Below are 22,298 nucleotides of genomic sequence, written 5' to 3' on the forward strand. Positions count from 1 at the left end.
TTGGGGGCAATGGTGAGGTTTAGGAGCGTGAGAAAGATGATAAATGAATTGTAAAAGAAAGAGATAGAGGACAGAGAGTGGATAAAAGAGGAGAGCAAGGCAGCGCAGGGGGAGATCGAGTCACTCAGCAAACTCCTGGATCTAGAGGGAGGGAGAGAACTGGAGAAGATGGAGGAGAAGAACAAGAAGAGAGAAGAGTGGGTCATGGACCTGGAGGAGCAGAGAGTGGGACAGGAGGGAGAGGAGGAAAGAGGGGGTGGAGCACTGAGAGAAATGCAATTAAGGAAGAGAACATGCATCTGAGAGAGACTATTGACGTGCTTAATACCATCATTGACTTGCAGGACATGAAAAGCAATGGAAACATAACCATGCACCAGTAGTAAATACTCTTCTTAATCTAGGTTATTGGATAGTCCATCTGTAGATGCTCTTCAGATCCTCAAACAGATGACGGATCTTAATTTGATCATCCTGTTGTTGATGAGAATTTTCCTGCACATCAGAAAATGCAGACTTGTAGTGTATTCAAGGTTTAAAAAAGTATTCTAAAGTTTGTAATTTCCACTTAAAAAATGTCAGACTTGATTTGCCCTGATGAAAAATGTACCAACCCCTACAAAAAAATGTCCATTAATTATAATCCACATCATAATTTAAATTTTTTCCTGCTGTGAAAAACAGGGGATAACAAACAAACTATCTGTTCATAGCAACTGCTTGCTAAAGTTACGGTTAGGGAAAGGTTTAAAATAAGGATTAGGGTTAGAGTTAGGGTTTGTAGACAGATGAAATGCTACTGATAGAAGTATCTGTAGAAGTATCAGGGGCCCTTCTTAGCCTGGGAACCAGTCTGTTTGTGCCATCATGCCTCTGCTTGTCATGCCAAACACATGATAACACAAACAGATCTGGGAAGAGGCTAGGCCCCTCTCTCTAGGATGTGTGCATCTAACTAACTTGATGAGTTAATATCTACAGCCCTCCTGTGATTTTACAGTAAAATGCAGGACATTTGGGGAGCCATGACAATGGAACCACAGCATCGCAGAACGTTGCCAAGGAAACTTCTGCCACACAGGCAAATAGAACAAAGTAGTTTATTGAATGAACATAAAATGATATGAGTATGTACTACAGTAGCCTGGGTGCCAGTCTGTTGAGTGAACATTCCACCCCTTGTACTCCGTGTCACATGCCAAATGTTTAGCATGACAAGGAGTGGCAAGGAGTGGAATGATAGCTAAAGTGGTACAACCACTGGTCTAATCTCATACAGTTTAGAGTCCTTCATTACGTCTTCATTGTTTTAATCAACTTTTCCCCCTGTGTCAGACTGTATTCAGTGGGAAGAAAGAGAAAGACAAGTTGAAGAAACAAGAGAAGGGGGAGAGGAAGAGAAAGGAAGCAGAGACAAAGACAGAGAAGGCAGAACCAGAAGAGGAGAGAGAAAGAGCTGAGGGAGTGTGAAAGACAGGAGGATGAGAGGAGAAAACAGGAGGAGAAGAGGGTGAAACAGGGAAAGAAGAGAGGAAGAGAGGAGGATGAGGAGAGAACAGGAGGAAAAGAGGAAGAGAGAGGAGGATGAGAGGAGAGAACAGGAGGAAAAGAGGAAGAGAGAGGAGGATGAGAGGAGAGAACAGGAGGAAAAGAGGAAGAGAGATGAGGATGAGAGGAGAGAACAGGAGGAAAAGAGGATGAGAGAGGAGGATGAGAGGAGAGAACAGGAGGAAAAGAGGAAGAGAGATGAGAACAGGAGGAAAAGAAGAAGAGAGATGAGGATGAGGAGAGCACAGGAGGAGAAGAAGAGAGAGGAGGATGAGAGGAGAGAACAGGAGAAAAAGAGGAAGAGAGATGAGGATGAGAGGAGAGAACAGGAGGAAAAGAGGAAGAGAGGAGGATGAGAGGAGAGAACAGGATGAAAAGAGGAAGAGAGGAGGATGAGAGGAGAGAACAGGAGGAAAAGAGGAAGATAGAGGAGGATGAGAGGAGAGAACAGGAGGAAAAGAGGAATATTTTTAAGAGATGTTGGTTGTCGAATAAAAGGAACATAATGTTAAAAGATGCTTGTCCCTTTATTCAAGACACTGTAACCAACACTGAGGCACTACAATGGTTAAATGGTTACCAATTATTTACAACAGAAAAACAAACCACAGGTTTTACAGAACCTTTGACAGCCAATAAGAAGACTCTTGCTGGCAGTCAGATGGATAATCAGTTGAACAGTAATACTTTGGACAACACAGTAGAGATGTCTAATGTCTAATAATGTCCTGAGTTGTCCTTTCATGTGTGTTATGAGTATGTACATAATATGGATGCATTGCTAGCCTGATCCCAGATATGTTTGTGGTCTGGCCAATGACAACTCCATTGCTGTCATTGCCAAGCCAACTCTTTGTCACCCATTGTCATGTTTGGCTTGACACAAATGAGTGACCGGAGTTGTCATGATGGCACAAACAGACTGGCACTCAGACTAGTGCATTGAGTCTCCTTCATAAGAGGACCATTTCATGTCAGACACTCTGCTGTGTCACACAGCTCTCTGTATTGAGGTGGTTGAGAGGTGAAGATCACAGGTGGCACATCAACCTTTCTTCTCATCTGGCAGAGTATTGTGATGGCCAGGACAACTCCAACATCCTGAGGACCAGACACACAGTAACGGTTCAGTCAGGATTGACGGAGCAGGTGACCAGATGCTGAGTGTGATAGATGATGGTTCAATCTAATAGGCCTACACTCAAAACCTATGGTAAAAAAAAGAGTAGGGAACAGCGTTTGGTTCAATTAAGTTTTAAATTCAGGTAGAGTCAATTGAAATTCACTTCCCGAATTGAAAAATCCACATAAAAAACTATGGACAATTTTCAAATAGCCTAACCTAAACGGAGGTCAATCAAATAGCCTAACCTAAACGGAGATCAATCAAATAGCCTAACCTAAACGGAGGTCAATCAAATAGCCTGACCTAAACGGAGGTCAATCAAATAGCCTGACCTAAACGGAGGTCAATCAAATAGAACATTTGCTGTCATTATAACAAACAACATATCCTAAAACCAGGACAGGTCAAAGTGAAATGAATAATCACAGCTGTTGTCCAGGAGTTTCATCCTGTTGTCAAGATCAGTGGTTTCAGGTTTGTATCTGTCCAGTTTTGACAAGCTGATCACAGTGAAAACTAAAATATTGACAATGGGCTCCTGAGAACTCCTGATAAAGTTGGGTAGCTGATATTCAGGGCTTAAATTGCCAAATTGGTTAGTCACAGGAATCAGGACTAATAAAGCCAATGTTTTCCAAAGGTGGGCCTACCACATGGATGGGCATTCATACAATTCCATTGCGGGCGACATGGTAAGCTACACCCCACACCCCAGTAAGCCCGAGACGACATATTTTAGATGTCTTTTTTTGGTCCTGTTCGGATGTCGTTTTTATGTGTTTTACAAAACGGTAGGCTTACCACATACGATGCATTCAGAGAGTATTCACACCCTTGGACTTTTTCAAAATGTTATGTTACAGCCTTTTTCAAAAAAAAATATTAAATTGTTTTTTCCCTCATCAATCTACACACAATATCCCATAATGACAAAGCACATTTTTTGGGGGAAAATGTTCCTAATTTATTAAAAATAAAAACTGAATGAACACATTTCCATAGGTATCCAGACCCTTTACTCAGTACTTTGTTGAAGCACCTTTGGCAGTAATTACAGTCTCAAGTCTTCTTGGATATAACACTACAATATTTGGGGAGTTTCTCCCATTCTTCTCTGCAGATCCTCTCAAGCTCTGTCAGGTTGGATAGCGCTGCAGAGATATTTTCAGGTCTCTCCAGAGATGTTAGATCGGGTTCAAGTCTGGGCTCTCACTGGGCCCCTTGAGGACATTCAGAGACTTGTCCCAAAGTCACTCCTACGTTGTCTTGGCTATGTGCTTAGGCTCGTTGTCCTGTTGGAAGCTGAACCTTCGCCCCAGTCTGAGATCCTGAGGGCTCTGGAGCAGATTTTCATCAAGGATCCCTGTGCACTTTGCTCCGTTCATCTTTCCCTCGATCCTGACTAGTCTCTCAGTCCCTGGACTGAAAAACATCCCCACAGCATGATGCTGCCACTGCCATGCTTCACCGTAGGGATGATGCCAGGTTTCCTCCAGACGTGATGCTTGGCATTCAGGCCATAGAGTTCAATCTTGATTTCATCAGACCAGATAATCTTGTTTCTCATGGTAGATACCTTTTGGCAAACTCCAAACGGAAGTCTGGCCACTCTATCATAAAGGCCTGATTGGTGAAGTGCTGCAGATGGTTATCCTTCTGGAAGGTTTTCCCATTTCCACAGAGGAACTCTGGAGGTCTGTCAGAGTGACCATTGTGTTCTTGGTCACTTCCCTGACCTAAGCCCTTCTCCCCCAATTACTCAGTTTGGCTGGGCGGTTCTAGGAAGAGTCTTGGTGGTTCCACACACATGCCATTGTGTCCTTGGGGACCTTGAATGGACCAGATCCATTTTAGAATAATGCTGTAACGTAATTTTTGGGGGAAAAAGATTAGGGGTCTGAATACTTTCCGAATGCACTGTAGATGGGCATTCATAAAATTCAATTTCAGGCCAAACTGTAGGCTTCAGGTGACACCTTTTATACAACTTTATTTGCAGCAGTTCAGGACCGGCCTTGATTTCCACATCCAGACACTTGTTTTGGTCCGGACCAAATCTGAACCAATCATGTTTGGTTCAGATTCTGTCCGGTGTGGACCAGCCTTGATTTGGCCCAAACATAGATTTCTATAAATGACTTATTCTCAACTTTCATTCAGAACCAACAATGTGCATGATTTCAACATGTGTAAAATACACATCTTCAACATGTGTAAAATACACATCTTCAACATGTGTAAAATACACATCTTCAACATGTGTAAAATACACATCTTCAACATGTGTAAAATACACATCTTCAACATGTGTAAAATACACATCTTCAACATGTGTAAAATACACATCTTCAACATGTGTAAAATACACATCTTCAACATGTGTAAAATACACATCTTCAACATGTGTAAAATACACATCTTCAACATGTGTAAAATACACATCTTCAACATGTGTAAAATCTTCAACTTTCATTCATCTGTCTTTTAGACGGCATTTTGCTTACGGGACTATTCTAGTTTTGCGGGGTTGGTATTTTTTGGTCTTGCCTATGGAGGCAGAATGGCAAGGCTCGGCCCTAGTTAAATAGTACAGAAATATATTAGAAATGCATACCCATAATGCTGTCAGTGCTACTAATGTTCCTATTCCCAGGCTGATTGCATAGCTCTCGACAGAGATCAGGATGGGAAGACATGGCTGAAAATGAACAATTAAGAGTTTGTCATTTTGTGTGAAAAACAAGAGTATACAGCTCAGTATTATATCAGAACTTAAACAAACATCAGTTTATTGTATCAATGAGTACTGTACAAGTCATCTCTATAGAGCCAACTAGAATTATGATATTCTAGTGGATACACAGCTGCCAGCAAAACACTTTGAGCAAAATTACGAGCAAAACAGTTTAGTTGCACCCTCTTGACAGCAGATGCATTTTAAAAATGGTGTAATTCTGCGCATTTTAACTTGGGGTGTAGAGAAAATGTTGCCGTTTTAAAGCAAGTTTGCTGCAATTCTACACATTTTGCCATGGGGCAGAGGAAAATGAGCTGTTTTACAGATAATTTCCTGCAATTCTACACATTTTGCCATGGGGCAGAGGAAAATGAGCTCTTTTACAGATAATTTCCTGCAATTCTACAAATGTTTTCCATGGGGTGGTGAGAAATGTATGCCGTTTTTAATATGACATCATAGTGAGACTGACTAACCACATCAATGAGGGCCCCATGGGTAGTAATTTGACCACGATAACAGGTTTAGATAACTGTCTGCTAACCTAATTTAGCCATCTAAAAGATATTATCTGACATGGGCTAGTTGATCTGAGGGCTAGTTGATCTGAGGGCCTTCAAAATGGCCGCCAGTTGCCCATCCCTGGTGTAGTGGAATGGCATGCTTTTACCTTTTCATATACCAGCATGTGTTCATCCATTAATCCCTTGTGGTCATCATCCTCAGACATATCACTGTTGGGATAGTGAATAACAAATCTTGTATTGTTACCACGAGCAACCTGAAATAGAATGTGAGATGGTTTAAAACAGTGCTTTACTTTAGCTGCATGATTTCTTACTAGGCTACAGCATGGCAGCCATTATGTGTCTGGTTCAAATGTGTTCTATGGTATTTGTTGGTCTTTTAGAGTATTGTCATGTACATCTTCCTCAGTTTATTTATGGTTGTATTGTCACTGTCCTTTATCGTCTCTTTTTTTATTTTGGTTTTAAAAACACATTTTAAAGATAATAGAATAAAAAAAATGTATTGCTCTTACCAAAATACATATTTATTTAACACAGACTGACACACTGAATCAAATCCTCCTCAGCATACACACAACAACAACATCATCACCAACAACAACAACAACAAGTTAACTTGTTTAACACAGCAGACTCACACATTTAAAGTCTGTTGAGTCCTCATCAGAACAGAGACAGGAGAGGGGGATGTCTGTGCCCCAGTCTTGGTAGCCTTGTACGAGCCCACAGCATTTGAACTGAAAGTGAAGGAAACAGCACAACAGGCATTTTAAAAACAATTAGGCAAACAATTACCATATATAGTTAAGGCCTGGAGAAACCTCCATGGAGAAATCTCCAATGAAAGTGTTTTTAGTCCAGGCCTTGGTTTACATAATATGGAAAACTGTCCCTAAAGACACACATACATTGAATTGGCACTCTGGGACTTTGAATTGGCACAAGCAGAGACAATAAGAAGCATTAAATGAAGGTGACTTACGTTAGTCTGTATGTTGTATAACGTTTCTATATCAGTTTGTTTCGCTCCACTCAGAGGCATCATCGCTAGATGTTCCTCTCTGGTTAACTCCTCCATCTTGAAATGAATCAAGTTTACATTGAGTGTTATAGTCACAGCTGAAACCTATAATCAGCTCTGAATTTGAAATGGACAGATACAGTACATTGAATTATCAAGAATCAGATGCATTGCACCATCATACAATAACTTCTCAAATATCTTTTCACCAGAACAGCAAACAAACATTGTCTCAAGGTTGAATTAGAAAATGAAGATATAAACAGGTAACTGCCAAAACTAATGGAAACCCCTGAGTAAATGAGGGACACGGAGTATATTAAAAGCAGGTGCTTCCACACAGGTGTGGTTCCTGAGTTAATTAAGCAATTAATATCCCATCATGCTTTGGGTCATGTACAGTATGAAAATGATTTTGGCTACCATGGCTACTTCCTCATGGCTAGGGCTCCCGAGTGGTGCAGCGGTCTAAGGCACTGCATCGCAGTGCTAGCGGGATCACCACAGACCCGGGTTCGATCCCGGGCTGTATCATAACCGGCCGTGATCGGGAGTCCCATTGGCCCAGCGTTGTCTGGGTTAGGGGAGGGTTTGACCAAGGGGGCTTTACAAGTAGGCCGTCATTGTAAATAAGAATGTGTTCTTAACTGACTTGCCTAGTTAAATAAAGGTTAAAAAAGGTTAAATAAAAAAGGACGATATGCTGCCATCCAAAGGGTATGAGTGTTCACTGAATGGTTTGATGAGCATGAAAACGATCGATGTAAAACCATAGTTTACAATGGAGCCCCTAGTTCCACTCTTCATACCCCTGATACCTCCTTTGTCCCACCTCCCACACATACGGTGACCTCACCCATTACAACCAGCATGTCCAGAGATACAACCTCTCTTATCATCATTACTGTCTGGGCTTACCTCCGCTGTACCCCGCACCCCACCATACCCCTGTCTGCGCATTATGCCCTGAATATATTCTACCATGCCCAGAAGTCTGCTCCTTTTATTCTTTGTCCCCAACGCTCTAGGCGACTAGTTTTGATAGCTTTTAGCCGCACCCTCATACTACTCCTCTGTTCCGCGGGTGATGTGGAGGTAAACCCAGGCCCTGCATGTCCCTAGGCACCCTCATTTGTTGACTTCTGTGATCGAAAAAGCCTTGGTTTCATGCATGTCAACATCAGAAGCCTCCTCCCTAAGTTTGTTTTACTCACTGCTTTAGCACACTCTGCTAACCCTGATGTCCTTGCCGTGTCTGAATCCTGGCTCAGGAAGGCCACCAAAAATTCTGAGATTTCCATACCCAACGATAAAATGTTCTGTCAAGATAGAACTGCCAAAGGGGGAGGAGTTGCAGTCTACTGCAGAGATAGCCTGCAAAGTAATGTCATACTTTCCAGGTCCATACCCAAACAGTTCGAACTACTAATTTAAAAAAATACTCTCTCCAGAAATAAGTCTCTCACTGTTGCCGCCTGCTACCGACCCCCCTCAGCTCCCAGCTGTGCCCTGGACACCATTTGTGAATTGATCGCCCCCCATCTAGCTTCAGAGTTTGTTCTGTTAGGTGACCTAAACTGGGATATGCTTAACACCCCGGCAGTCCTACAATCTAAGCTAGATGCCCTCAATCTCACACAAATCATCAAGGAACCCACCAGGTACAACCCTAAATCTGTAAACAAGGGCACCCTCATAGACGTCATCCTGACCAACTGGCCCTCCAAATACACCTCCGCTGTCTTCAACCAGGATCTCAGCGATCACTGCCTCATTGCCTGTAACCGCTACGGAGCCACAGTCAAACGACCACCCCTCATCACTGTCAAACGCTCCCTAAAACACTTCTGTGAGCAGGCCTTTCTAATCGACCTGGCCCGGGTATCCTGGAAGGACATTGACCTCATCCTGTCAGTTGAGGATGCCTGGTCATTATTTAAAAGTAACTTCCTCACCATTTTAGATAAGCATGCTCCGTTCAAAAAATGCAGAACTAAGAACAGATATAGCCCTTGGTTCACTCCAGACCTGACTGCCCTCGACCAGCACAAAAACATCCTCTGGCGGACTGCAATAGCATCGAATAGTCCCCGCGATATGCAACTGTTCAGGGAAGTCAGGAACCAATACACGCAGTCAGTCAGGAAAGCTAAGGCCAGCTTCTTCAGGCAGAAATTTGCATCCTGTAGCTCCAACTCCAAAAAGTTCTGGGACACTGTGAAGTCCATGGAGAACAAGAGCACCTCCTCCCAGCTGCCCACTGCACTGAGGCTAGGTAACACGGTCACCACCGATAAATCCATGATTATCGAAAACTTCAACAAGCATTTCTCAACGGCTGGCCATGCCTTCCTCCTGGCTACTAAAACCTTGGCCAACAGCTCCGCCCCCCCCGCAGCTACTCGCCCAAGCCTCTCCAGGTTCTCCTTTACCCAAATCCAGATAGCAGATGTTCTGAAAGAGCTGCAAAACCTGGACCCGTAAAAATCAGCTGGGCTTGACAATCTGGACCCTCTATTTCTGAAACTATCCGCCGCCATTGTCGCAACCCCTATTACCAGCCTGTTCAACCTCTCTTTCATATCGTCTGAGATCCCCAAGGATTGGAAAGCTGCCGCAGTCATCCCCCTCTTCAAAGGGGGAGACACCCTGGACCCAAACTGTTACAGACCTATATCCATCCTGCCCTGCCTATCTAAGGTATTCGAAAGCCAAGTCAACAAACAGGTCACTGACCATCTCGAATCCCACCGTACCTTCTCCGCTGTGCAATCTGGTTTCCGAGCCGGTCACGGGTGCACCTCAGCCACGCTCAAGGTACTAAACAATATCATAACCGCCATCGATAAAAGACAGTACTGTGCAGCCGTCTTCATCGACCTTGCCAAGGCTTTCGACTCTGTCAATCACCATCTTCTTATCGGCAGACTCAGTAGCCTCGGTTTTTCTGATGACTGCCTTGCCTGGTTCACCAACTACTTTGCAGACAGAGTTCAGTGTGTCAAATCGGAGGGCATGCTGTCCGGTCCTCTGGCATTCTCTATGGGGGTGCCACAGGGTTCAATTCTCGGGCCAACTCTTTTCTCTGTATATATTAATGATGTTGCTCTTGCTGCGGGAGATTCCCTGATCCAACTCTACGCAGACGACACCATTCTGTATACTTCCGGCCAGTCCTTGGACACTGTGCTATCTAACCTCCAAACGAGCTTCAATGCCATACAACACTCCTTCCGTGGCCTCCAACTGCTCTTAAACGCTAGTAAAACCAAATGCATGCTTTTCAACCGTTCGCTGCCTGCACCCGCACGCCCGACTAGCATCACCACCCTGGATGGTTCCGACCTTGAATATGTGGACATCTATAAGTACCTAGGTGTCTGGCTAGACTGTAAACTCTCCTTCCAGACTCATATCAAACATCTCCAATCTAAAATCAAATCTAGAGTCGGCTTTCTATTCTGCAAGAAAGCCTCCTTCACTCACGCCGCCAAACTTACCCTAGTAAAACGGACTATCCTACCGATCCTCGACTTCGGCGATGTCATCTACAAAATAGCTTCCAACACTCTTCTCAGCAAACTGGATGCAGTTTATCACAATGCCATCCGTTTTGTTACTAAAGCACCTTATACCACCCACCACTGCGACCTGTATGCTCTAGTCGGCTGGCCCTCGCTACATATTTGTCGCCAGACCCACTGGCCCCAGGTCATCTACAAGTCCATGCTAGGTAAAGCTCCGCCTTATCTCAGCTCACTGGTCACGATGGCAACACCCACCCGTAGCACGGGCTCCAGCAAGTGTATCTCACTGATCATCCCTAAAGCCAACACCTCATTTGGCTGCCTTTCGTTCCAATTCTCTGCTGCCTGTGACTGGAACGAATTGCAAAAATCGCTGAAGTTGGAGACTTTTATCTCCCTCACCAACTTCAAACATCTGCTATCTGAGCAGCTAACCGATCACTGCAGCTGTACATAGTCTATCGGTAAATAGCCCACCCAATTTTACCTACCTCATCCCCATACTGTTTTTATTTATTTACTTTTCTGCTCTTTTGCACACCAATATCTCTACCTGTACATGACCATCTGATCATTTATCACTCCAGTGTTAATCTGCAAAATTGCAATTATTCGCCTACCTCCTCATGCCTTTTGCACACAATGTATATAGACTCTCTTTTTTTTCTACTGTGTTATTGACTTGTTAATTGTTTACTCCATGTGTAACTCTGTGTTGTCTGTTCACACTGCTATGCTTTATCTTGGTCAGGTCGCAGTTGCAAATGAGAACTTGTTCTCAACTAGCCTACCTGGTTAAATAAAGGTGTTCTCAACTGGCCGACCTGGTTAAATAAAGGTGTTCTCAACTAGCCTACCTGGTTGAATAAAGGTAAAATAAAATAAATAAATAAATAAATAGGCCATTGCTGTCTCAGTCACCAGATCTCAATCCCAATTGAACACTTATGTGATATTCTGAAGCAGCTCCTGAGACAGCGTTTTCCATCAACAAAACACCAAATTATGGAATTTCTTGTGAAAGAATGGTCTCGCATCACTCCAATAGACTTCTAGACACTTGTAGAATCTATGACAAGGTGCAGTAAAGCTGTTCTGGCTCGTGGTGCCCCAACACCCTATTAAACCACTTTATGTTGGTGTTTTCCATTATTTTGACAGTTACCTGTGTGTGTATATATATATATATAGACTACTGTACCTCGTGTTTGGAATGATATGCGTTCACACACTCCACAAACAGGTATAGGCTGGCCAGTGACATACCTACAGAAAACTACACACACATATTGGAGTTGTCAAGCAAAATCAATACTAAAGGTTCATTCAAACTTATCACGCTTTTTGGGAAACATGTCATGGGGAAAGTGTTGACTGGTTTCAGTTGAGTTGTATGGCATGCCATTACCTATCAGAAAGGAACAGTTTGCAGCAGAGAAGTCAAGTCGGTAGCCAGATCCCAGATCTGTTTGTGCTGTCTAACGAACACTTATGATAATTATCCAAGACAAACCAACAGATCTGAGATCAGGCTAACACTTTGAGACAGGTCTCGGCAGGCTTACCAGAACCACAGCCCATTTCTTCTCCTTCCGAGCGCCATAGACACCAAAGATTGACAGGACCAGGGTTGCTGCTTCTAGGACATACAGAACTACTATCCCAGGCAGAATATCCTCTATCTGTGCATAGGAAGACAAGCCAAATTAATGAAATGGCAACTGTGGGTTTATAATCATAATATTACAATGATACTGCTGGATTCTAGCCTGGTCTCAGATCTGTTTATGCTCTATAGCCAACTCCTATGGTTGTTGTCATGCTAAACAGTTGGAAAGACAGCACAAACAGATCTGGGACCAAGCTAGATGGACACAGCATTATTATAATGAAATCAATATGATATAATTAGTAAATGTAATAAGAACTAAAGAAAAGAACTAATAAAAAAAACAGAATTACTTCTTCTGATTGGTGGAAGTACCCATGTCCAAATAATGTGATGGCCAGCAAGAGGGTGCTGATGATCTGAAGAGAATACAACACATGATACAATCATTACAATGTACAGGGTATTATTCTGAGAATTCTACTGATAATGCACAGTAAAGGTTGATACAATCATTACAATGTACAGGGTATTATTCTGAGAATTCTACTGATAATGCACAGTAAAGGTTGATACAATCATTACAATGTACAGGGTATTATACTGGGAATTCTACTGATAATGCACAGTAAAGGTTGATACAATCATTACAATGTACAGGGTATTATACTGGGAATTCTACTGATAATGCACTGTAAAGGTTGATACAGTCATTACAATGTACAGGGTATTATACTGGGAATTCTACTGATAATGCACAGTAAAGGTTGATACAATCATTACAATGTACAGGGTATTATACTGGGAATTATACTGATAATGCACAGTAAAGGTTGATACCGTCATTACAATGTACAGGGTATTATACTGGAATTATACTGATAATGTACAGTAAAGGTTGATACAATCATTACAATGTACAGCGTATTATACTGGGAATTCTACTGATAATGCACAGTAAATGTTGATACAATCATTACAATGTACAGGGTATTATACTGAGAATTCTACTGATAATGCACAGTAAAGGTTGATACAATCATTACAATGTACAGGGTATTATACTGGGAATTATACTGATAATGCACAGTAAAGGTTGATACAATCATTACAATGTACAGGGTATTATTCTGAGAATTCTACTGATAATGCACAGTAAAGGTTGATACAATCATTACAATGTACAGGGTATTATTCTGAGAATTCTACTGATAATGCACAGTAAAGGTTGATACAATCATTACAATGTACAGGGTATTATTCTGAGAATTCTACTGATAATGCACAGTAAAGGTTGATACAGTCATTACAATGTACAGGGTATTATTCTGAGAATTCTACTGATAATGCACAGTAAAGGTTGATACAATCATTACAATGTACAGGATATTATTCTGAGAATTCTACTGATAATGCACAGTAAAGGTTGATACAATCATTACAATGTACAGGGTATTATACTGGGAATTCTACTGATAATGCACAGTAAAGGTTGATACAATCATTACAATGTACAGGGTATTATACTGGGAATTCTACTGATAATGCACAGTAAAGGTTGATACAATCATTACAATGTACAGGGTATTATTCTGAGAATTCTACTGATAATGCACAGTAAAGGTTGATACAATCATTACAATGTACAGGGTATTATACTGGGAATTCTACTGATAATGCACAGTAAAGGTTGATACAATCATTACAATGTACAGGGTATTATACTGGGAATTCTACTGATAATGCACAGTAAAGGTTGATACAATCATTACAATGTACAGGGTATTATTCTGAGAATTCTACTGATAATGCACAGTAAAGGTTGATACAATCATTACAATGTACAGGGTATTATACTGGGAATTCTACTGATAATGCACAGTAAAGGTTGATACAGTCATTACAATGTACAGGGTATTATACTGGGAATTCTACTGATAATACACAGTAAAGGTTGATACAGTCATTACAATGTACAGGGTATTATACTGAGAATTCTACTGATAATGCACAGTAAAGGTTGATACAGTCATTACAATGTACAGGGTATTATACTGGGAATTCTACTGATAATGCACAGTAAAGGTTGATACAGTCATTACAATGTACAGGGTATTATACTGGGAATTCTACTGATAATGCACAGTAAAGGTTGATACAGTCATTACAATGTACAGGGTATTATACTGGGAATTCTACTGATAATGCACAGTAAAGGTTGATACAGTCATTACAATGTACAGGGTATTATACTGGGAATTCTACTGATAATGCACAGTAAAGGTTGATACAGTCATTACAATGTACAGGGTATTATACTGAGAATTCTACTGATAATGCACAGTAAAGGTTGATACAATCATTACAATGTACAGGATATTATTCTGAGAATTCTACTGATAATGCACAGTAAAGGTTGATACAGTCATTACAATGTACAGGGTATTATACTGAGAATTCTACTGATAATGCACAGTAAAGGTTGATACAATCATTACAATGTACAGGGTATTATTCTGAGAATTCTACTGATAATGCACAGTAAAGGTTGATACAATCATTACAATGTACAGGGTATTATACTGAGAATTCTACTGATAATGCACAGTAAAGGTTGATACAATCATTACAATGTACAGGATATTATTCTGAGAATTCTACTGATAATGCACAGTAAAGGTTGATACAGTCATTACAATGTACAGGGTATTATTCTGAGAATTCTACTGATAATGCACAGTAAAGGTTGATACAATCATTACAATGTACAGGGTATTATACTGGGAATTCTACTGATAATGCACAGTAAAGGTTGATACAATCATTACAATGTACAGGGTATTATTCTGAGAATTCTACTGATAATGCACAGTAAAGGTTGATACAGTCATTACAATGTACAGGGTATTATACTGAGAATTCTACTGATAATGCACAGTAAAGGTTGATACAATCATTACAATGTACAGGGTATTATACTGAGAATTCTACTGATAATGCACAGTAAAGGTTGATACAATCATTACAATGTACAGGGTATTATACTGGGAATTCTACTGATAATGCACAGTAAAGGTTGATACAATCATTACAATGTACAGGGTATTATACTGGGAATTCTACTGATAATGCACAGTAAAGGTTGATACAATCATTACAATGTACAGGGTATTATACTGGGAATTCTACTGATAATGCACAGTAAAGGTTGATACAGTCATTACAATGTACAGGGTATTATACTGAGAATTCTACTGATAATGCACAGTAAAGGTTGATACAATCATTACAATGTACAGGGTATTATACTGAGAATTCTACTGATAATGCACAGTAAAGGTTGATACAATCATTACAATGTACAGGGTATTATTCTGAGAATTCTACTGATAATGCACAGTAAAGGTTGATACAGTCATTTGTTTCAGAGGAGTTGAGGGATCCATTTCTTCATAACTTCAATAATGCATTTGACCAACGCCATCTACAAATGGTTTGTAAGCAGACAGTAAATTGTATTTACATATATTATATCTAGACTAAGAAATAGACTAAGAAATTATACATTATTAAGAAATGAATAGCTGAAATATTTACTTAGTCGGCTGGTTATAAAAATCGAATATCAGTTATTGACTATCCTAATATTCTGACAAAAACGTGATAACTAAGGTCAGTAGGTTTATTTGAAGATGAGAATAAACATAACAAAAAAATGTAAGATATTTAGCAGTTAGTAAACAAATAGGGGCCAAATTAAAAGGCTGAAAAATAAATAAGTAAGCTGAACACACTCACAAACCAAAGCTAAAAAACGTGTTCCAGTGAAAGATTAAAGCCCAGCAGCCCAATTGCAACATTAAATACAACATTTCAGTTTAATTTTAGTGCTTGTCTTGATACTGCACTATAAAACAATCGGCTCATTATTGTTGATGAAAGCGGCACCACTCTTTATTCCGTCCCGTGTAAACTGCAACTCTCACTGCTTGCGTTGAAGTTAAAAAAATAACCAGCAATAATGTAAACAAATAATGTCGTATTAAAAAACATATTATTAAAGACAGTCATAATTGGCGACATGCTCCTATAAAAAAAACGGGTTTATCTACTCGAATACGATAACTTACCCCGATCAAGACACAGACGAAAATGAACGTCCGTTTTACGCAGATATGTATTGTTCCCATTTCTATGTTTGGTTATAATAAAAACAACAGTTTGGATAAGCAGTTCACTTCAGAGTTGGTCTTGCTGAAGCCCAAGATCTTTATGTCCAGAAAATAGATTGTCCGATTCCTTTAACTGTTTCTTCTTCTTCTCAACATGAGAGTGTGTTGACATGCTGCTGAATGGTGTTTTGTGTTATGGGAGGGACTAGCCCGCATGAACGGTAACGCCCCATGAACTTGACTTGTATTTTCTTTAAATGGGCTCTCCCGGAAGTTAGAGAGAGATGTGGAACCAGGCAGTAAGATTTGTGGCCAGTTTCCCTGAGTAAACGGCAACCAGTGGAGCACAAACAACATTGTAAATATTGATCTGTTTATTGTCTGCCCTCCTATCGGTTGTCTTGGCAGAACAAAGCATCTACTGTGTGAATCCAGAGGTCCAGTCCAGAGCAAGGAGGCCTGAGTGAACATGAAATCACATAATCAGCCATTTCTGGACAACTATGACCTCACCACTTGCGACCAAAATGGCACCCTATTCCCTAGTGCTCTATAGGCCCTGGTCAAAAAGTAGTGCACTATATAGGGAATAGAGTGCTTTTTGAGAAGCAGCCCCATTGGGTCTCTAGGAATCCAGAGAAGGGCCAAGTGTTAAGCAATGTCAATGTCAATGCAACCCCGCAAAACATCTGGAGCACATTTTGTACAGAGGAAGATAGTAATGGAACAGACTCAAGCATATGATAGTAACGGAACAGACTCAAGCATATGACAGTAACGGAACAGACTCAAGCATATGATAGTAACGGAACAGACCCAAGCATATGATAGCAATGAAACAGATTCAAGCATATGATAGCAATGAAACAGACTCAAACATATGATAGCAATGAAACAGATTCAAGCATATGATAGCAATGGAACAGACTCAAGCATATGATAGCAATGGAACAGACTCAAGCATATGATAGCAATGGAATAGACTCAAGCATATGATAGCAATGAAACAGATTCAAGCATATGATAGCAATGAAACAGACTCAAACATATGATAGCAATGAAACAGATTCAAGCATATGATAGCAATGGAACAGACTCAAGCATATGATAGCAATGGAACAGACTCAAGCATATGATAGCAATGGAATAGACTCAAACATATGATAGCAATGAAACAGACTCAAACATATGATAGCAATGGAACAGACTCAAGCATATGATAGCAATGGAACAGACTCAAGCATATGATAGTAATGGAACAGACTCAAGAATATTCCCCATTCACCGGAAAAGGATGTACAAATTAAGGATTTGATTTTTTATTTATTTCATTTCACCTTCATTTAACCAGGTAGGCTAGTTGAGAACAAGTTCTCATTTGCAACTGCGACCTGGCCAAGATAAAGCATAGAAATTCGACACATACAGCAACACAGAGTTACACATGGAATAAACAAAACATAATCAATAATACAGTAGAACAAAAGAAAACAAAAAGTATATATACAGTGAGTGCAAATGAGGTGAGGTAAGATAAGGGAGTTAAGGCAATAAATAGGCCATGGTGGTGAAGTAATTACACTATAGCAATTAAACACTGGAATGGTAGATGTGCAGAAGATGAATGTGCAAGTAGAGATACTGGGATGCAAAGGAGCAAGATAAATAAATAAATACAGTATGGGGATGAGGTAGGTAGATAGATGGGCTGTTTACCGATGTACAGGTGCAGTGATCTGTAAGCTGCTCTGTCAGCTGGTGCTTAAAGCAGGTGATGGAGATATGAGTCTCCAGCTTCAGTTCGTTCCAGTCATTGGCAGCAGAGAACTGGAAGGAAAGACGACCAAAGGAAGAATTGGCTTTTGGGGTGACCAGTGAGACATACTTGCTGGAGCGAGTGCTACGAGTGGGTGCTGCTATGGTGACCTGTGAGCTGAGATAAGGCGTGGCTTTACCTAGCAGAGACAAGTAGATAACCTGTAGCCAGTGGGTTTGGCGACGAGTATGAAGCGAGGGCCAACCAACGAGGATAGGTGGGCATACTTATTTTACAGTAGGTTTGAAATGCTGGAGAGTAACTGTTCCTTTCTGGGTAACAGATTAGGTAACTGAGCACATACAGTATGTCCAGTTGTTTCCTGTAAGGTCTTGATTGTCAACATGACACTCAACACTGAAGAGGGTCTTGTTTTGAAAACATCCTTCCTAATTCCCTTTAGTAATCACTGAAATAACACATCAACGGTAAATTGTCTAAAGCTATCACCACTCCACTTATGATATCACTGGTTACATGAACCAATGAATGGAGGAGGGAAGGAAGCGTGGATTGTGTTATAGTTGGAAATGTCCCAAGCGTTTACCCGTGACAGGCCCCGTAATACTAACTGTCACCACTAGAGGGGGTGTTTAGACGGTGACGGCTGTGTTCGGTGGTGTGTTTACATCTGCGTGCTGTTGACGTGGAAGAGACACAGAAGAAAGATGGCGGCGCCCTCTGCAGAGCAGCAAAACGGCCAAAGTGATGAATCTGATCTACAAAGCCCTATATCGACAAATGATGAAGACTCCGAAACAGGATTGGGTGATGGAGCACTCCCCGACTACGTTGTCGACTTGATAGAGAAAGAAATCGGAGTGGATCTGAAGTCGTTGAAGAAAGCGCTCCTGCATAAACTGACCGTGGGAAAAAATAGTTGCTGGAAGAGCAGGTAGTTAAGTACCAAGCTAGCTAGTTAACTTTGCACACTCAAATAAGCTTTAAGTGCTGTATCAGTTATTGAATTAAAATAATAGAATAGCTAATTATGATAATATTATTCTGCCCTTGACAGCAGATAATTTAATGTAAGTAATAAAAAATGATCTATCCAGCTAGCTAACCTTTGCTAGTCGTCAGTCTCCTACAGGATGGAGAGTCTGAGAAAGGGCCTCTGGTAGATGACTCTGTCGTCGTCAGTCTCCTACAGGATGGAGAGTCTGAGAAAGGGCCTCTGGTAGATGACTCTGTCGTCGTCAGTCTCCTACAGGATGGAGAGTCTGAGAAAGGGCCTCTGGTAGATGACTCTGTCGTCGTCAGTCTCCTACAGGATGGAGAGTCTGAGAAAGGGCCTCTGGTAGATGACTCTGTCGTCGTCAGTCTCCTACAGGATGGAGAGTCTGAGAAAGGGCCTCTGGTAGATGACTCTGTCGTCGTCAGTCTCCAACAGGATGGAGAGTCTGAGAAAGGACCTCTGGTAGATGACTCTGTCGTCGTCAGTCTCCTACAAGATGGAGAGTCTGAGAAAGGGCCTCTGGTAGATGACTCTGTCGTCGTCAGTCTCCTACAGGATGGAGAGTCTGCGAAAGGGCCTCTGGTAGATGACTCTGTCGTCGTCAGTCTCCTACAGGATGGAGAGTGTGAGAAAGGGCCTCTGTTAGATGACTGTCATCGTCAGTCTCCTACAGGATGGAGAGTCTGAGAAAGGGCCTCTGGTAGATGACTCTGTCATCGTCAGTCTCCTACAGGATGGAGAGTCTGAGAAAGGGCCTCTGGTAGATGACTCTGTCATCGTCAGTCTCCTACAGGATGGAGAGTCTGAGAAAGGGCCTCTGGTAGATGACTTCCTGTCATGGTTTGAAAACTGCTTCCTCCAACAGAATGTCTCCCAAACTAAAGACATTGACTTTAGAAGGCAGCCACAGAACCCAACACCCACTGTTGTCATGGGAAAGTACATTGAGCTGGTCAGTACCTACAAGTACCTGGGAACAGTGCTGAACAACAAGTTGACGTTTAAGGAGGACACAGATGCCATCTGTATAAAGGGACAGCAGCGGCTTTTATGTTGTTGAGAACGATGAACTCTTTTTAATGTCAGCAAGACCGTGATGACACTGTTTAGGTTGGACAGTGTGGTTAAGGTGGCCAGCCAGGTCATCAGGGTGCAACAGGCACAGCTCTCGGTGACATTCAGAAAGCATGTGGTGAGGAGAGCTAACAGTATCCTAGACTGTCCTGATTACCCCCTCCTTGACCATGTTGCACTTCTTCCCTTAGGTCGTCGTTTTAGAAATTCCCAAACTCAATAGCAGCAGATACAAGAACTATTGTATCCCACAGCCCATAAACTTTCTGAATCTGCACATTAAATTAAATGTTGATTTATTGCTGCACTTCTGCTCAATGATTGCTCCTTTTAATCAATGTCATTGTTTCATGTTGTGTGCATTGGTTGTATGGTTGTCACTGTTTTTAATGTTGTCATTTTGTATTGTTGAACCCTGACTGCACAACATATCTCCCAATGGGGACAATACAGATAAGTTGAACTTGAGGGTTTAAGAAAGGATTTTTAACAGTGTGTGATATTAGTGGTCTTTAATAATGACTGTCAACATGAAAACATCCTTCAAATCAAATTGTATTTGTCACATGCTTCATCAACAACAGGTATGGACTATTAGTGAAATGCTTACTTACGAGCCCTTCCCACAATGCAGAGAGAAAGAAAAATAGAGAAATAATAGAGATGTCAAACACGTAGTAATGGATACACAATGAGGTATAGAGGTCCTGGATGGCAGGGAGCTCTGCCCCAGTGATGTACTGGGCCGTATGCCCTACGGTCAACGTGGTGGATGTGTTGTTGCCTACCCTCACCACCTGGGGACGTCCCGTTGGGAAGACCAAGATCCAGTTGCAGAGAGAGGTGTTCACCAGGATCCAGTTGCAGAGAGAGGTGTTCACCAGGATCCAGTTGCAGAGAGAGGTGTTCACCAGGATCCAGTTGCAGAGAGAGGTGTTCACCAAGATCCAGTTGCAGAGAGAGGTGTTCACCAGGATCCAGTTGCAGAGAGAGGTGTTCACCAAGATCCAGTTGCAGAGAGAGGTGTTCACCAGGATCCAGTTGCAGAGAGAGGTGTTCACCAGGATCCAGTTGCAGAGAGAGGTGTTCACCAAGATCCAGTTGCAGAGAGAGGTGTTCACCAAGATCCAGTTGCAGAGAGAGGTGTTCACCAAGATCCAGTTGCAGAGAGAGGTGTTCACCAGGATCCAGTTGCAGAGGGAGTGTTTTCAGTCCCTGGATCCTTAGCTTAGTGATGAGCTTGGAGGGCACTATGGTGTTGAATGCTGAACTGTAGTCAATGAACAGCATTCTCACGTAGGTGTTCCTTTTGTCCAAGTGGGAAAGGGCAGTATGGAGTGCAATAGAGATTACGTCATCTGTGGATCTATTGGGGCGGTATGCAAATTGGAGTGGGTCCAGGGTGTCTGGGATGATGGTGTCGATGTGATTCATGATAAGCCTTTCAAAGCTTTTCATGGCTACAGATGTGACTGTTATGGGGCGATCGTCATTTAGGCAGGTTACCTTGGCGTCCTTGGGCACAGGGACTACGGTGGTCTGCTTGTAACATGTAGGTATTACAGACTTGGTAAGAGATTAAAAATGTAAATGAAGACACTTGCCAGCTGGTCAGTGCATGCTCCGAGTACGCATCCTGGTCCTGGGGCCTTGTTGATGTTAACCTGTTTAAAGGTCTTACTCACATTGGCTACGGAGAGCGTGATCACGCAGTCGTCCTGAACAGCTGGTGCTCTCACTTATGGTTCAGGGTTGCTTGCTCATTCCATTTTATTAATCACTGAAATAACACATCTGCTGTAAATCTTATGAAATCAGTGGTTACTCCAAGCCAAGTTACGGAGGAGGGAAGGAAGCATGGATTGTGTAATATTTGGAAATACCATATGGTACCATATTTCTTTATGATGCGTTATCATAGTAAAATGGCAGTATAATGCATTCAATAAATAAACCCCCCAAGGTCAAAAGAGGTTGGTTGGTGTTATATTAATGAAGTTATATACCAGTATGGAAACGTTCTGATAAAGTCAGAGGCAGGCTACTTGTTGGTCTTAGTTTTCTGTCAAGAAATAGGGAAAGAGTTGCTGTGAAAAAGGGGTAATACTTTCTGTTTTAATAGTACCGTTTTTTGCTCATGTTTGGGTTCCTTGTGTTGCCAACCTGAAATGTGGGAGATA

The 22,298-nt window shown here is 41.6% G+C and overlaps 1 protein-coding gene across 3 annotated transcripts; it reads right to left on the reverse strand.

Moving 5' to 3' along the window:
• Nucleotides 1-2,056: 2,056 nt before the first annotated feature.
• LOC110515610 (tetraspanin-8) lies at nt 2,057-16,477 on the reverse strand. 3 transcript variants are annotated; one of them, XM_090213429.1, is made up of 9 exons: nt 16,229-16,477; nt 12,452-12,517; nt 12,055-12,171; nt 11,691-11,765; nt 6,924-7,019; nt 6,580-6,678; nt 6,082-6,192; nt 5,289-5,372; nt 2,057-2,649 (listed from the first exon to the last, which is right to left on the reverse strand). In XM_090213429.1, the coding sequence occupies exons 1-9, from the start codon at nt 16,286-16,288 to the stop codon at nt 2,518-2,520; spliced, it is 840 nt and encodes a 279-aa protein (XP_090069555.1). In that variant the 5' UTR covers nt 16,289-16,477; the 3' UTR covers nt 2,057-2,517. The 3 variants fall into 3 exon arrangements, with proteins under 3 accessions (XP_090069555.1, XP_090069556.1, XP_090069557.1); XM_090213430.1 differs by having other exon boundaries at nt 2,057-2,756; nt 16,229-16,467; XM_090213431.1 differs by lacking the exons at nt 11,691-11,765; nt 12,055-12,171; nt 12,452-12,517; nt 16,229-16,477 and adding an exon at nt 7,108-7,194.
• Between the last annotated feature and the right edge of the window lie 5,821 nt (nt 16,478-22,298).

The sequence above is a fragment of the Oncorhynchus mykiss genome, chromosome 21 (genome assembly GCF_057628025.1).
Source record: "Oncorhynchus mykiss isolate SJ-2025 chromosome 21, ASM5762802v1, whole genome shotgun sequence".
Taxonomy (NCBI): domain Eukaryota; kingdom Metazoa; phylum Chordata; class Actinopteri; order Salmoniformes; family Salmonidae; genus Oncorhynchus; species Oncorhynchus mykiss.